At 41.4% G+C, this 17,385-nt stretch overlaps 1 protein-coding gene across 6 annotated transcripts in view; it reads left to right on the top strand.

The window, feature by feature from the left end:
• RBPJ (recombination signal binding protein for immunoglobulin kappa J region) overlaps positions 1 to 17,385 on the top strand; it is an 85,568-nt gene that overhangs the window by 54,922 nt on the left and 13,261 nt on the right. For all 6 annotated transcript variants that reach the window (XM_004579164.4, XM_058670246.1, XM_004579165.3 and 3 more), the window contains 5 exons: positions 4,186 to 4,281; positions 8,466 to 8,631; positions 14,232 to 14,406; positions 15,913 to 16,050; positions 16,199 to 16,311. In XM_004579164.4, the coding sequence (XP_004579221.1) occupies positions 4,186 to 4,281; positions 8,466 to 8,631; positions 14,232 to 14,406; positions 15,913 to 16,050; positions 16,199 to 16,311 (688 nt within the window). The remainder of the gene's footprint in view (positions 1 to 4,185; positions 4,282 to 8,465; positions 8,632 to 14,231; positions 14,407 to 15,912; positions 16,051 to 16,198; positions 16,312 to 17,385) is intronic.

Genomic DNA, 17,385 nt, shown 5'->3' with positions numbered 1-17,385 from the left:
TATGGAATGCCAGTACCACAGGCGGTGGCTTTACTCAGGTTCCAGTGCTGGCCCTTCTAGCAAAAGCATACATGGAGTTAAGAATCAGTTTTATTTCTGTCATAAAGAGATGGGACATGAAATGGGCTTTGCAGGCGCCTCTCCTGAGCAAGTGGGCCTGATCACCTCTGGGGACACCAGTGTCAGCCTGTTTGGCCTCTGGCCTCAGGCTTGCTAGTTTCCCTTACTTCCTGCTGGTACTACCCCTGCATTGTTACTTTCAAAGCAAGCCCTAGGGGGAAAAGTAGTTCTCCTTGGGAGAACAAGCTCTTATTGTGGGCTCAGGGTTGGGAAGCTGCATGCAGATACCTGCCGTGATGATGTTTAAGACAGAGCAGTCAGGCACTGAAAAGACTGCTCCTGTGTCTGGTTTTGGTAAGACCTCTTGAAGAGAGGCATTGTCGATTGTAAGTGCTTTGGAGCTCAGCTCATGACGTGCTGTCTGGGGGGAGTGGAAGGGAGGGAACTATCGGAATCTGTCACAACAGCCGGGGGGGCTTTGCAGGGGAAGGGTGGGGGCTGTCTGTTGGTAGGTAGCCCCATGAGGTGGAAGTGCATGAAGTTCACCTGTGATTTCTGAACGCTCAGCTTTATTTAAAGAAAAAAATTATTGAATCTAACATCCAAGATAGACTTAATTGACAAAAATACCTAGACTATCCAGGGTGTTTTGCACATTCACTTTTTAAACCTTTCACTTTTTAATGGTCTACCTGGGTCAGTAAATGTTCCCCTTCGGCTGTGGCGCTCCTTTGCAGGGCGTTCTATGGGTGCCTACAGATAGTACCGAAGCCTGTGTGTATGCTTTTGTTCCCAAAGGCACATACCTACATAGGTACAGTTTAATTTGTAATCAGGCACAGTAAAAGTAATAGCGGTAACTAATAGTAAAATAAAACATCTATAATAATAGGCTGTAATAAGACTTACATCAGTGTTGTTTCTGATTTACTCCGGTGATTTCAGCCCAGGTGGCTCCCACCCCCCTCTGGTTGTCACATTTTGAAGCAGGGTGCTACTGGTGTCTGCTAGGTAGCAGAACTGGACTCTGCTGAAGATCCTCACACTCTGGCCAGTTCCTGCACAGTGAAGGCTCAGCCTGCTCTGTGTGGGTCTAGAGCATGTGGGTGTGCAGTCTGTGGATTTACTTGAATTAGAGAATGACTCCTTAAGACACAGAAAGTAGATGATTAAACTTTAATTGCCCGAGAACACAATTTTTGTTGATTTTTCCTGTTGAAAGAAGCTACTTGGCAAAGTATTGTCACAGGATAAGCTAATATTAGCTATTGCCCTGAGGCTCTAGTTCCTTTCACAGGAATGTACGTGTGACTATGACAGGACTGGGGAAACTGGAGCCAGCCCTCTGTGTGTTTGTCAGGAAGATCTTGATAACCTCCCTTTATTTGGGATAGTCCCTCCAGTCCTGGAAACTAGCATAGCAGTGGTAGTTGGACATAGTGGCTGTCCCGTGACCTGTAAGGGGAGAGATGGATAGGTGTTCCACTTTCCTGGGACTCTTACCAAACCTTTGCTGGTCGTTTGCCCCCAGGTCTTTCTCAGGTTGCTCCCCAAGCTTCAGTGGAATCCCCTCTCCCTCCCCAACACCCTGTGTAGTCATTAAGGGATTGGAGTCCCTTCCAAAGAACAAAGTGACTGAAGTTCACCGAGGTGACAGTTGCAATGTGTTGGTTTGTGGGGTCAGCTGACTTTCCGTTGCTGTCACAGCAGGAGATAACTCCTGGTTTTATTTCACAAGTGAGAAAAGTAGGGTTAGTAAGTGATAGAGACTCACACCTTGGTTGGTTTCACACCCAGGCTGTTCTCTTGACCACTGCAAAGTATCTGTCTAGAAAGGGAGCTGGCCTTGGGTTGAATGTTGAGTGACTCTAGTGTTGTCTTGGTAGAGTTATTTAACCCGTCCCCTCCCTTGTGAGTTAGACCTGGTAGCGTGTTACCCTTGTAGATGTTGGTTCTGTTAGTACATGTGTAGAACAGTACTGGCACAGTGACTGACTAGTTTCAGCTGTTTCAGTGATTAGAATTAACAGCTTACTCTGAGGGAAGGATTGAGTCCTTCGGTGTTGCCAGATGGCAGCTGCTTGTGCTGCTCTGTGCATACTGTCAAGGAAGGGATGGACGCGTAGCACAGAACCCTGGCCTGAAAGTCTTTGTAGCCTGAGAAGAAGAGAAAAATAATCGTGAAGGGTGATAAATATTTAATCAAGTAATTGCTACACGACATGCTGTGGCCTTTGTGCCAGTTGTGTCAGACCCTGGCATTCTCCTGGTATTGCTTTTGTTTCCTTACCCACCCTGAAGTCCGGTGGGTCACCTGACTTAGCAACATCTATTGGGCTTCATCTGCAGTGTCCTGCAGTGGATGACCGTGTGCTCCCGGTTCCCACCGGTGAGCTGTTAGCGGCAGGCAGCCCCCATTGTTTGCAATTGCTGTAGTATCTAGCTGGCCCTTTAACACAGTTCCTGGGTCATTTGCCTTGTCAACAGAAGCTTCCTTCTTCACTGCCGTGGCTCACTTCAGAATCTTGACATGTTTGTTTCAGTTCCTGACTGACGCTTACCGCAAGACCTTGGGCAAGGCAGTAGCAAGTATTAACAGTACTCGCCTTTTAGGGTTATGAGAATTACATGAAATGATGCGCTTAATGTGCTCACGTTGGGGGCTGACACGGAGTGAATGCTCAGAGACATCAGCTGGGGTGGTTTTCTTGTTGTGGCTGCCTTGGCCCACAGCCCACATCGCTTGCTGTGATATGCAATTCCCAGGTCCTGGAATACCTTGTTTTTAATTCCTCCCACTTCCTGTGTCTGTTGAGCATTCTTCAAGATTCAGCTGTTCTGTAAGAAACTCCCAGCATGCAGTCCTGTGCTGTCCCCACCCTTTCCATAGCTGATCATGCCTTACTGGTGTTTTTCCTTTGTGCCACTTTGGATCATTATTTAGATCATTGCATTGTGTTCCAGTTTGGGTGCAAGTTAGTCCTCAGTCTGCTTAGATTTGGTGTCACCTGCCACCTGCTGTGGACAGGCTTTTTTTTGTTTTCTTTTTGTTGACAGATAAAGGCTGGCACTAGAATCTGATTCAGTCCCCCAGAGCACCCTGTTGTCTATTATCCTCATCCAAGATTTCGAGGTAGGAGAGCAGAACAGATAAGGGGAAATGATTGGCTCTGGGCCGCTTGGTGTTATTGCCATAAGTCCACGCTTCTTCATATTTAGTGACTTGTTCGTATTATAGAGGTGTCCTCTTAAACTTTTACAACAGCATGCAATTTAGTAAAATTTTTTTCTTGATGGTAGTGCTTTAAGTATTATTGCTTAAATTTCTGTTATATAAAACATGTCAAGAACTGGGATTCTGGTGATTAAGAATTGTTATAGTTTTGTCTCCTTAGAGGTTGTTTACCTTTTCCTATAACACAGCAAGATAATTGGGTGAGCAAATATTTTTAAGATACTGAATTTTGTGGGATACTTGCCTAATGCATTGTCATTTATAATTGCAAGAATTAGCATCATCTTTATCCTTAATATAATTCAGATTTTCATTGATTTTAATTAGCCTTTATTTTATGTATTCAGTAACATCATTCAGATGTTGTTTGTATTTAAACAATAGGCCTTTCTTAGCCCTTATAGGATTGTCATCTTAGCATCATGTGATAAAAAATTTGAGTAGGCTAATGATTTGTTAGGACATTTGTGTTCAGTGAAGAACACTGATTTTAATAGCTGAGTGGGGGCTCCTGGAGAGGGTTTAGATTCTGAAACTGCAGGACATTGCATGTCATCAACTTTATAAAGAGTTTAAAGCCCTGTTAGCAGACATGTTGATTCTGCGTTACATCACAAGTTCCAGAGAGTGAGGGTCAGTTTCATCTTTGAAAGACAAAACAAAAACAAACAAACAAACAAAAAACCAGAATGGAAGATAGCCAGTCTTTATTCTCCCATTGTATTGTGTTCTTTAAATTCAAATCATGAATTTTCTTTTTCTTTCTTTGTTTTGTATTTAGATTTGTTTGTTTAGGAAATATTCATAAGGACTCTTTACAGAGCATAGAATTTGAGAGGTTTCATGAAAACTTTCATCGCTGCAATAGTAATATTTATATTTGCTTTTAGGGAGGCTATGCGAAACTATTTAAAAGAGCGAGGGGATCAAACAGTGCTTATTCTTCATGCAAAAGTTGCACAAAAGTCATATGGAAATGAAAAAAGGTAAGATTATTTGTTTTTCCTGGAGAATGGCTAATAGTAATTATGTGAACTTGCAAATGATCTGTAAATAGGTGTGTCAGAAAATGGCTTAATTTGTCAGTACAGAATGAGAAGTAAGGAATTTGTCAAAGAGAAAAAGCGGAGTTGTTGCTTGTTCCAGCAAGAATGTGGTTAAGGATCATTTGGCTAAATCCCTGCCTTTTCAAAATGAGATCATCCACAGCTTTCTTTTGGGCTACATGATGTTGCTCAAGTTTTTTGTGACATGTTGACTCCTTCAGAAAGAAGCCTTCCATTCTACAGAAGATACAGTTTTATAAACAAATGAGACCCTGAAGTACTGTTTTACAAAGGAAGAGGTTGAGCAAGTACCTGGTGCTGCAACTGTCCTGAGTGCAGCTTGCACTCCCTCTGGAGCAGGTGTAAGCAGTGAGAGGCCCTCGGCCAGGCTCCCCGCTCCTGGGTCTGTCTGCTTTGAGAACAGAAGAGCGGGGGCTTGTCCCTCCAGAGCATGCAGTGTGGGCACATGGAAATGTGCTGTGCAGCAAAGCAGTCGGCAAAAATGAAATTTCAACAAAGTGGCTTTTTAGTAATTATTTCGCGTAGTGTCTTACAGATTTTATCTTTTTGGTGCATTTATAGGCTTTATGATTAGTTTTTCTTAATGGTGCTTAGAGTTTTCTTGTTAATGCTATCTTGACCCAAGTTTTAAAAAAAAGGCAAAGAATGTAATTTTTTAAAGACTTTAAAAAATGATGAAAAGGCTTACCTTCTATGAACTCTTAAAAATGTCCAAACTGAATTGGTATATTTTACAGTTATTTACAATATATTTACAATTTATGTAGAAATAATTTAGAATATATTTACAATTTATGTGTAAGCAATTAAAATATTTACAGTGTATTTTACAATTAATGTTACATTAATTTGGTGTTAAATAGGTGGTGGCAGTGAGGGCCTGCCAGTGTTAAACTGACCCTGGGTGCATGGCGAGCCCTGGCGAGGCTGCTCCTGGCCTGGCTGTCGGCAGGCCCCGTGCGGTGGGAGGAGGGTCTGCCTGCTTCCTGGCATCTCGGTGCCAGCCTTTTGGAAGGGCAGGCTAAAGCACAAAGGCTGAGGTGACCTGGGGACACAGCCACAGTTGGTCCTCTTGGCGGTGACTCCAGTGAATGGTGCTAAAAATACGTGATTGTGGGAGATTTTTCAGTTGTTTTTGATATAAGCTTTCGTGCCATCATTAGTATGCCATTAAGATTAATGATTAGTTGTAAATTTTCATTAAAGAAAATCTTCTTGGGTGTATGTGTGGGGGAAACTTCTAAAACGATTCTTTTAAAAACTGTTCTTTTAGAAGGAGGAAATGTTAACCATTTGACATAACATTGAACTTTATCTTGAGGGAAGGAATTAAACAGTAGCAGTAGTGATGTTACTGAGACAATTAACAGTAAAGCCATTTAGTGAGACAGTGGTGCTAAAGTCATTCTGAGAATTGTGTTAATTGAAATAACTGGTGTACAAAAAAGGTCTTGAATTTGTTAACAGTTCTGCCAAAGTAATCAGACAACTTAATTTAGCACGAGCCTGGCTTTTCTCTTATTTTATATATTGGACTGAATAAAAAACCACCTTCCAATTTTTAAGGGCTTTTTCTAGACCTCATCTGAAGATAGGAGGAAAAAGTTGTTGGGTTCTTTGAGAATAAAGACTGATTGTTTCAACTCTCAAATGAATAAAATCTTAAATGTGTGAATGTCGCCACCAAGTGGCAGAAAAATACATTGGTTGTCGTAATTGCTTAGACTTGCCGAGATAATGAAAGGGAACATTGTTTACTTAGAGATTTTTTCACAACAGATGTCAAGCTCTGTAAGCTAATCACCTACTGGTTCAGCATTTAATGAGTGTTTGATGCATGTTGGTCAACTGTCCAGTTTCAAAAAGTCATTAATTTTAAGTAGCCATTATAAGAATACATTCAGATATTTCTTCTGTTAATTAGATGGGCTTTTATGGCTAGTAACACTCCATTTAATTTGCTTTTGTCTGTATTCTTTCCCTTTTTTTATCTTGTATTTTATTATTGTTATTGTCATCTGAGGAGGTGAAAGTTTGATTCACTTTTTTTAGGGGATGGTGTAGCAATATTAGAATCCTAGATATGTGTGTCTCATCAGCTACGGGAACAATCCCAGAGCTTGCATTGTATCGGGCTGGCTGGCTTCTTGCATCGCTGGTCTTTTTAAGTGGTTGTGGAGTTGCTATCAAAGCCCAGGGCTCTTTCCGAGGCAGGTCAGAAGTCTTCATTTGTTAGGTTTACTGCATAGTTAGATACCACTTTCAAGGGAAAACTCTGGTCAGTGCTCTGAGTAGTGGATTTCTAACCAACCTGTCACAGCACACCTGCAAAACCAGCCCCTCACACATTGTTACCATCTTAACACTCTGTATGACACCATAACAGTGTCTTTTATGAAAACCATTGAGCTCGGACTACTGCATTTATTATGCAACACCACAGCATCACTCTTTGGATTTGATAGCTGGCAGATCATTGACTTATATCAGTGTTCAATAAAATACTAACAGGAGACATGTTTCTAAAATGAATGGCCGTCACAACTTGCTGAAAGTGTGCCAAGCTAGGTAGTTGAGTCTGTGCCATCAGAAGTGTTGGACATCTCCCAGTGCCACAAGCTAGACTTGAACTGAATCAGCTCCAAAACAAGCCCAGCTAATCTAGGCATCCCTCCAAATGTGGAGGGACCTGGAGCAGGGCCCACTACCTTGGCTGTGACTTTTATATCCATGGCCTCTGCAGAAGTGTGTGGGCATGAAGGCAGCTCTGATGCTTTGCTGTTGCTTTAGACAGACCTGGGAGCACTACAGGGACTTTCTTCGTTCAGCTTGGTCCCCAGGGCTCACCTTTCCTAGTTGTATGTTCCTCGGGTTCTAACTCCTGTTGACTCTCTATTCCTGCAACTGCTGTTACTGTCGCTGCCCTATTGGCTGTTGTCCTTCCTGCCTGTGAGCCATGTGCTTCTTCGCTCTGCAGAGTACATCTGCTCGAGATAGCCATGTGGCTGTGGCTTAGCAGGTGTGCTTCTGTGTGCACACATCCACATATACACATGAACAATCTCCTTTTAGTCCATCAACAGTGACCCACGGGGTTGAAATAGGCATGGATTATGGCCAAGATAATAAGCTCAGAATTACATCTACCATTTGACTTCATGTGTCCATTGAACAATTGGAGGAAGTGACCCACACTGGGTCCACATGCTTGCATTTCAGCAATGTGTGTTTGGGTATATACTGGTGGATTTGTCTCTCTAAATTGTTTTTCCTATTGTTAGAGGCATGCACCAGCAACTGATAATCACTGCAATTGAGTGCTTACTTTCTTACTGTAGAATTAAGAAATAATTTCCTATATAGACAGCTATACAAAAAGTGGATATTATCATGACTATTGTTTGTTTTAAGAAAGGAATGAACTATGTCTTGGGTATAAGCCTCCTTTTATACTCCAGGTTTTATTTTCTGGATACTGTATTTATTGGGATTTTCAGATAGTAATTCTAAAAATACAATAAAATAGTTCACATATTTGTGTCTTGTGCTGCGCACCAGGGATTCAGGGCCTAAGACGTAGAAAAGACAGTAGTACTCTCACAGAGCTTGTTATCCTGTTTAGCTCGCTTTTGACTCTGAGATTTATGCTAATGTTTAAAATTTTCTACTTGGAGTACTGCTACAAAGCTATTTTCTACATGAATTGCCAAGTAAAGTTAAATGTAGTATCCACAGTAGTGATGCCATTAATTAATAATTTTCATTTTAAGCAGACCTTACTTAGTAATTGCAGACTCTGTGGTGAACATTGCATTTCTTGGAACTCCAGTAGTTCAGAATGGTGAACTTTGTGACAATTACAGAGGAGATCCTGTTGTAAAAACGTGTCTAGTCTGGATGTGTAACTCCAGTGTTTCATTAAATAAATGCAGTCTTTGTGATGTTTTGATTTCTCTGTGGACATGATTGCTTACATTATAAAGACACTAACTCACTGGGCTTCAGTATGTGCTTCATATTTAGTGGTCAAGAGAAGGAGAGGGTTTCTTGAACTAAACTTCTTTGTGTTTTGTCGTATTTCCCCACTCTGTCCCAATCTTTAGGTTTTTTTGCCCTCCTCCATGTGTGTATCTTATGGGCAGTGGATGGAAGAAAAAAAAAGAGCAAATGGAACGCGATGGTTGTTCTGAACAAGAGTCTCAACCTTGTGCATTTATTGGAATAGGAAATAGTGACCAAGAAATGCAGCAGCTGAACTTGGAAGGAAAGGTAAGGCGAGCCTGCCAGTGCTTGTGAGGGCAAGGTGGTGCCAGGATGTGCTTCCATATTGTTTGTGGTGGTTTGCTTTTGCTGTTGTAGTTGTTGTTTTTATGACTTGTAGTAAGACTGTATTGATGATTCTCAGTAGCCGTGACCTGGTCACTACTGGAACTCGGGCTGGTGACCTGTGCAGGTGGCTGCCATAGACTTCCTCATCATGCCAGCAGCTCTGACAGACTGGAAGTCAGATTGCTGTTGAAAGCCGATAATACACTTAGGCTAATCACCATCTTCTGTGTAATCGCTCAAACACAGCACTTAGTCATATTCTGCTCTGCCTTGTTGCGCTGAATCTTAGATGAGTGATGCGAATCCATTGGCCAGGATTAGGATTTACTTACTGTCATTGTGGGGCAGAACTGTACTATGGATTTTAAATTAGTTTTGGGATAATAACTTACTAAAATGAAGATTTTTTTAAAAAATGAAAATTGTTTTATCTTAAAAGGAACTAGAACAGGCTCTGGCACTGTAGCCTAGCAGCTAAATTTCTCATCTTGCACACATTAGGATCCCCTATGGGCACCAGTTCATATCCCGGCACCCCTGCTTCCCATCCAGCTCCCTGCTTGTGGCCTGGAAAAGCAGTGGAGGACGGCCCATAGCCTTGGGACCCTGTACCCGCATGGGAGACCCAGAAGAGCTCCTGGCTCTTGACTTCAGATTGGTGCAGCTCCAGCCATTGTGGCCATTTGGGGAGTGAATCATTGGACGGAAAATCTTCCTCTCTGTCTCTCCTTCTCTCTGTATATCTGATTTTTCCAATAAAAATAAATAAATCTTTTTTTTAAAAAAGGGAGCTAGAACAACAAACCACTTCTGAATTGTGATCCTGAGCTAAAATGAAGAATGGTTTTAGTGGTAAGGCTGTTCTTGGATGTTTTGTTTCCTCATCTTCCTGTTAAATGGAAGTCTCGGAGGCTTAGCCCTGTAAGCTGCAAGTCTAGATATTCAGCCTGTGAATGGGTAGATAGCACGGGAAGTGACAGCAGGGCTTCTAGCCACTGCTGTATGTGTGTTCTGATCAGACTTCATTGCTAGCTGCAAGCAACCACAGCCCGCGCAGTTTTAGTTTACCAAACTGTCGAGCAGTGGTCATCTCACTGCTGCCTTGCCCTGGGCCACGGCCGAGCAGTGCATGTACAAATTCTGTTCCCTTGCGGCTGCCGCGGCAGGCAGGTACTGCGGTCTCCCACCTCTGTACTCTTTCCCCAAGGCAGAGGAACTCAGAAGGGGAAGAGAACACTTGAGTTCTTGAGCATTTAGGTCATACTTTAAACATTTAGTAACGGGGCAGTACAATGTCAGGAAGTACAATATCACTAATCCATAATTTTTGATTTTAATGAGAAAATGCTATTAGAGAAAGACTGGTTGAGACTTGGTAGAGGTATTCTAATCCTGTGCACAGAGTTTAAGAATCAGAGAACAGGGAAACAGCTGTGGCACAGCTGGCTAAGACACCACCTGTGTCACCCACATCCCAGTTGGGCATCAGTTTGAGTACTGGCTGCTCCACATGTGACCCAGTTTCCGGCAGGTGCACCTGGGAGAGCAGCAAAAGATACCTGGGCTCCTGCCAGCCCCTTGGGAGACCTGGTTCACGTTCCTGGCTCTTGGCTGTGGCTTGGCCCAACCCTATTGTGGCCATTTGAGGGGTCAATCGGCACATTGACAATATCTGACTCTTCTCTCGCTCTGTGACTACTTTCAAATAAATAAGTAAACCTTAAAAAAAAAGGATCAAAAGTGAGTCTGCTCAAGCAAACTGAAGGGATGTGGTATGGGTTGTCCTGGGCAGTGTGTGCCGTGTGGCCCATGGAGCCCTTTGCTCCTAGCTGCCTCACTTCACACTGTGCTAGTGTAAGGACATTTTTTTTCCAGCAGTCTGATTTATGGAACACGTAATTTAATTAGTCATTGTTGAAAATTTTTATTGATTTTGCTTTACTTAGAACATTTAACTTTTAAAGGGCTTATACTCGAGTAATTTGTATGAAGGCATTTTGGTTTGTTTTTGAAGAACTTAAAGATAATTTCGGCCAAAAAAAAATCTTTTTAATCCATCCATTGTTTTTTTATGAATGTAGCCTCATATGATGGTAATATTTTGGATATGAAAGTTCTTTTAATGTCTTCATTAAATATTTTTCCTTATTTTTTTCTTCATAGTTACATCTAGGTAAACCCTACAGTAAGAATTACTTCCTTCATTAGCATACTGCTATTTTTTGTACTTTTAATACTAAAACTCTGTTGTTTCTATAATCCAAATATTTCTACAATATTATTTTTTGCAGTTAGGTTTGTTATTTCAGGAAGATATTTGTGTCATGTGAAGATCTTGTCTTCAAAGATTTGTCTTTATGTTAGTGCTGCTTGCAGTTTAATTATATGCTGTCTTCTGTCTAAAGTGCCATCAGCTAATTCAGCATTTTAGTATGGTAAAGAAAGTGCATTTTGGTTTTTATATGCTTGGGTTTTGTGATTTTTTTTTTTGAGGCCTTAATATTTTCTAAGGGTTAGTAAGATTTTTTTCTCTTTTTTTTTTTTAAGATTTATTCACTTTTGGAAAGTCAGATTTACAGAGACAAGGAGAGACAGAGATAAAGATCTTCCATCTGCTGGTTCACTCCCCAAGTGACCACAATGGCTAAGCTGAGCCAATCTGAAGCCAGGAGCTTCTTCTGGGTCTCCCAGGCAGGTGCAGGGTCCCAAGGCTTTGGGCTGTCCTCCACTGCCCTCCCAGGTCACAAGCAGGGAGCTGAAAGGGAAGTGGAGCAGCCCAGGATATGAACCGGCACCCACATGAAGGACTGGATTCCGTACGGGATCTGGCACATGCAAGGCAAGGACTTTAGCCATTCGGCTACCATGCCAGGACCCTTCTCTTTTTCTTAATGAAATTTGAGTCATTTCTAGCTTATGTTCCTATAATTTTTTTCTTTTTGGTATTAATTGCCTTAAGGTTAATCTATGGCATAATTTCTGTACATTAAAAAAAAAAGCTACGCGCTGTTGGGGTCCACACGGTGTTGTTGTAACAAGGTAATCCGCCATCTGCATTGCCAGCATCTCATGTTGATGCTGATTTGAGTCCTGCTGCTCCATTCCCAGCCAGTTACCTGTGTATGGCTTGGGAAAGCAATGGAGGATGGCCTGAAGTAGATCTGGAAGAACTTCCTGCCTCCTGGTTTCAGATTGACTCAAAGGTGGCTGTTGCTTTTGGGGAGTGATCCAGTGATAGAATGTGTCGCTGTCTCGCCTCTCTCTAAATCTGCCTATCAAATAAAAGTAAATACATCAAGGCGGAGAGGGAATCCCAGAGCCCATGGAACTGTATCATAAAATAATAAACTACATAAATAACTTAATTAATTAAAAAAACCCTGCTAGTGGAGATCAAACCCACAAGCCCCCAAAAAAAGAGAGAGAGAGAGAGAGAGAGAGAGAAAATCACCAAGAAAATAATACCAGAATAAACCACAGTGGCATGGGAAACAATGTCAAGTAGTCCTAGCCAAACAGAACTGGGAGCTCATGGAGAGGTGGGTCAGAGGGCACATCTGAAGATGCGAGGAGCAGTAGTGTTTCGGATGAGAAACATGTGGCAGAGGCTGAAGCAATGAAACGCGTTAAATATAAGCGGGCTAGCATTCGTAAGTATGAAACTAAATCTAAAATTCTAAATCTAGAATTTCAGATCCTAGAAAAGCATTTTGAGAAAAAAAAAGGGGAAGTAAAACAAGTAAATTTTTAAAAATATAAAACATTGCATACTGTAATTTGGATACCTTCCATTGTTATTTAACTAACTTGAAAGGCAGAGCAGTAGAGAGATTGACGTAGAGAGAGCTTGCATTCATATGTTGGCTTCCCAGTGGGCAGGAGCAGCTCGGTCCGGCCCAGGCCAACACTGGCCGAGGGATGCTGGTGGTGTAAGCGGCAGCTTAACCTGATGCACCACAACCCTGGGGGATGGGGAGGAAGGTGCATTGAACAAAATGAAATCCCTGTAAGTTTTATAATCCAACCTTTTCTGCTAGTTTGTTTATTCTTGTGTTTGCTGGTAGAACTTACTGTTAGATTTCATTATTTTCTCTTTCCCGATATAAGTCATATTCATATTTAGTGATACTAAAATTAAAGTGATCTCAACCTTTTTCAACTTTCAAGTGTAGTTCTTCGCATTTAGACACACATTTTGCTTTTGCTCCCTGTGATGTCTGCTTTAGTATACAGAATCCCGTTTTGATCATATCATTATAGGGCACAGAGCAGTTCATGACTTCGTGATGTTACTCATTATAAAAGTAGAGTGGACCTTTAGACACAGTCTTCCCAGAAAGCCGTTGACTCTTGAATGCTTGGGAAGTCTTGAGTGAATGGAGCTGTTTGACTGCCAAGTACTGCTCTGTTTTTCTCCTTAGCTATATGCTGATTTGTCTTCTGTAGAGCAAAGTCTCTCAAAACTTTACTAAATCTATGAAAATTTAACTGAGTATAGCATATCCATGTTACTTAAATTTTCTTTATACGACGGTCACTTTGTCATTGGGAAATGAAATTAATTATTAGCAGTATTTTGTCTACCATGAGTGCTGCCTGTGAATAAATTTTCAAGATAAAATAGAACTTGTTAATCATTTCTTAAATGAGTGACATTTGCTCTGCCTTTTAAAAGGCATACAAAGACGATGTAGCTGTAAAAACTTGGTTAGCCTAGCTTTAAAGCCCAACTTTGATCTTTTAAAAATGTTCTTGATACTTGCTGTATTGGAGCTTCATCTATCATACCTGGAAAGCCAGATCAGTGATTTAGGCTCTTTCGGATGTTCAGGAATTCAGAGAAAGAGATTTAAAGTCGTTACGTATTGTTGGAGTAGTGGCAGTGGTATTAGAAGTATACGAGTGCCTGCTGTCTGGTTGGTGTGTTGGCTTTCAATACAATACTTTTAATTACCAGATTTTATATTCTGGTTAGCTGATTTAGCGCCTTGACTGTTTTTTGAAATGCACTTCTGTTTGTGATAATGTATGTATGGTCCTAGTGGGCACAGCGGAAATAGGTCTGGAATGTATACATGGCGAAACCCTAAACCCAGTTAATGTAGCCTTCTTTCTTAGTTTTTTTAAGAGGTTACTCCAGCGCTTAGCTATGTAAAGAAAAGCAAATATAGAACATTTAGAAGCACCATTGTTAAATCTTTTTAATGTACTTCTGTTTGAATTCTTTTGTTTGACTTTTTTTGCCCAAATTATAGTGATAATTATGCAGTACTATAAAACAAGAAAAAAACTTTCAAAACTGATTTTCAAGAGGTCAAATGGATCACAGTATTTGTATTTCATAGACTTGATACTTAATATTTTGTACTTTCTTTTCAGAGATCAGTTTCAGTCATTTTTACAGTTGGTGATTTTGCTGTTGCTTTTATTGATTATCCAGTGGAATTATTTCATTTAGACACTGTCAAGGTCCTTGTGAGTTGTTAAGTATTTATCTGGCAAGGTGTTGATGCAGTGAAAATGTTTCTTTTCTTTCTCAGAGCTATTGCACAGCTAAAACCTTGTACATATCTGATTCCGACAAGAGAAAACACTTCATGTTATCTGTAAAGATGTTCTATGGCAACAGTGATGACATTGGTGTGTTCCTCAGCAAGCGGATAAAAGTCATCTCCAAGCCTTCCAAAAAGAAGCAGTCACTGAAAAATGCAGACTGTATGTAGAGCTGGGGTTCCTTTCTTGTTCCCATCTCCCACCATGAAGTTCTAGGACAAGCTTGTGTGAATTAATAATTTTTTTAAATAGCTAGTTCATCCATTATTGGTTTTGTGTGTATGTGACATTTTAAAAATTGAAAATGGACAGTAACTTCATTAGAGCCACTTCAGTATAGTGATTGGATGTGGCGGGGGATGTTGATCGGCATGAGATATCTTGAGTCCTTGATGTTAACAGTCAAGCAGTCTCCAAGCCAGTTTCCATTCCACAACGAATTCCTGTACTCAGAATGTAGAAAGTACCACCTAGAAAGCTCTGTACCAAGAGGGTTTTACAAGACCAGCCTAAGATCCTGAATAAAAACTTTAAAAAATTTATTTTCATCTACTTGAAAGACGGAGAGAGATCATCTCTCTGCTGACTCATTTTTCAATGCCTGCAAGACTTACTTAGTGCTGGGCCAGACCAGATCTGTAGGAACCCCAGCCTGTTCTGCTGTGTGGGTAGCAGGGGCCCAAGCCCTTGAACTTGTTTGTTGTTGTTGTTGTTGTTGTTGTTGTTTTCTGTTAATTCAGGGTTTTTGTTTTTGATCTTTATTCCTCTGGTTCCCTCTACAAATGCTGACAGCAGTCGAGCCTGGCAGTGCTGAAGCTTGGAACCTGGCTGGCACTCTTGTCTAGTGTTTGCCATTTGGGTAGAAAGAAGCTAACCATCTCAACTGGCACTGCTGCCTCGCGGGATTTACGCTAGTGGAATGCTAGACCTGGAAGCAGAGCCAGAACCAAAACTTGGGCAGGCTGATGTGGGCTGTGGGGCCCCCCGAGTGGCATTTTAGCTGCCATGTGAAATGCCCACCCCAAATTCTTGTGTGGTTCTTAATGGCAGAGAACTATTTCAATTTAAGGTTTTTTTTCCCTGTCTGCCTCTTTTCCCCAAAATTCGTGTATACAATGCTTGGTGTTTACGTAAAAGAAAAAGTAAAACCATAGTATGTGGACACAGTTGCCACCAAATACTTTTGTGCTCTTCTGTACCCACATATTCTATAGGATTCAGTGAAAGTTACATGTAGTCACATGTAACACTATACATCTTTGCCAACTAGAACCAAGGTTCATGAAATGTTTTGATGAAATCCCAGGGAAATAGTTCTTATCCGTGCATTTGGAGACACATCATTTAAGTGGGTGTGCACTTTTAGAATTTATTTAGGCAAATTCCTCTTATCAGTTATTTAATATTTTTGAAGTGATTTCCCTGCCAGTGATCAGTACTACATTGAGCATCCTGTTCAACTGTCATTTCAGAATGACTCACGGATAGATCTGTGTCCTTCTGTCTTTCTGATAGCATCTGAACTTCCTGGGAACTTTAAGTTGTTAGTTGTCGGGGTCTGTTGATTGTTAAATCATGGTGAAGAACAAGTGTCACTTGGCCAATGGAAGAGCCCCTTTGCTGGCCGCCTGGCCCGAGCTTGTCCACAGGAGCTGTGTTTCTTTGCAGTGTGCATTGCCTCAGGAACAAAGGTGGCTCTGTTTAATCGCCTTCGGTCCCAGACGGTCAGTACCAGATACTTGCATGTAGAAGGAGGCAACTTCCACGCCAGTTCCCAGCAGTGGGGAGCATTTTACATTCATCTCTGTGAGTATATGTGCACATAGTATTTTTACTGTGAAGTTGTTAAACCTTTTTGATAATAAAATATAGGGTTGTATTAACCTTTGTTATTTTCCTAAACAGTAATGAATTCTATAAATAATAAGTTGATCTCTTTGTCCACCCACCACAGTGGATGATGATGAATCAGAAGGGGAGGAATTCACTGTCCGAGATGGCTACATCCATTATGGACAAACGGTCAAACTCGTGTGTTCTGTGACTGGCATGGCACTCCCAAGATTGGTATGGCTCTTCTTCTGCTTTAGCGAAATGTGGAATAATTGATTCTTAGAACAGGGAGCTGGTGACATTGGAATGGAAAGATACATCTCATTTTCAGGATTTTTAATTTAAAAACTTATATTAATAATCTATGTTATCTGTGATTAGCAAGAGTACCCTACCTTATTTTGGAACTGCTTTAAGGTAATCAGCCATTTGTTTTAGTACTTTCTTTTTTAAAAATTGTTATTTATTTTTTAATGATAATTTTATTTTTTATGATTTTTTACATAGTTGACATAGTTGAGAGGAATGTATGCCCTTATGGACCACCAGTTAGAATGGAGAGAGTTGAGGAATGGGGGAAAGTAGATGAGACAACTGCCTCCAATCTCTTTTTTTTCTGGTATCTGTGGAGAGTGGTGTGAAGGGGGAGGGCTGTTCCCAGCAACCCAACAACATCAGTACCCAGGAATGGGGGATGGCCACCCGATGTCATCCCAGGGTTTCTGACATGGAGCATGTTTTAAGGATATTGCTTAGGTGGTTTGGGTAATTCTGAGATGCTATTGATTTTACTACTCCAAGACTGAGGAAATCCTTCTAAGGCCCATTGGCTGACATAATCCATCTTATGCCCAGTTACTTGTCCAGGAGAGCTGTCCAATTTATTCTGCCCTCCATGGTACTAGATGTCTTCTGTAGGCCTCAGTGGACTGGTTGTCATGTCCCCCATGAACATTTGGGCATGGCGTTCACTGCCCAGGCCTCAATAACCATAGGGACCCAATTCTAACACAAGCGCTTCATGGTCTAACCACAGATCCCGTGATTTTTCACTGTGGTTGGAGTTCTGAGTTTAGTGATCCAGTTGGCAGTGGGGGAAGGGAGTGTCCTAAAAGAAGTCTTGCCGGAGATGACCCCTATCTGATTCCGTGCGTGTCAGCCAGAGCGGGGTCTAGCTCTGTCCATCACCCACATCAGCCTACACACACTGGTGGTTACAGTCACCTGTGGTCAGTTCTGTCCCCCGCCCCATCTCATACACATACTAATAATGGTGTGACCCACCACACACTCAGCCCTCAGGCATAC

This window comes from Ochotona princeps, chromosome 11 (genome assembly GCF_030435755.1).
Source record: "Ochotona princeps isolate mOchPri1 chromosome 11, mOchPri1.hap1, whole genome shotgun sequence".
Lineage (NCBI taxonomy): Eukaryota > Metazoa > Chordata > Mammalia > Lagomorpha > Ochotonidae > Ochotona > Ochotona princeps.
Note: the sequence above shows the minus strand (reverse complement) of the source record. Positions and strands in the feature narration are given on the sequence as shown.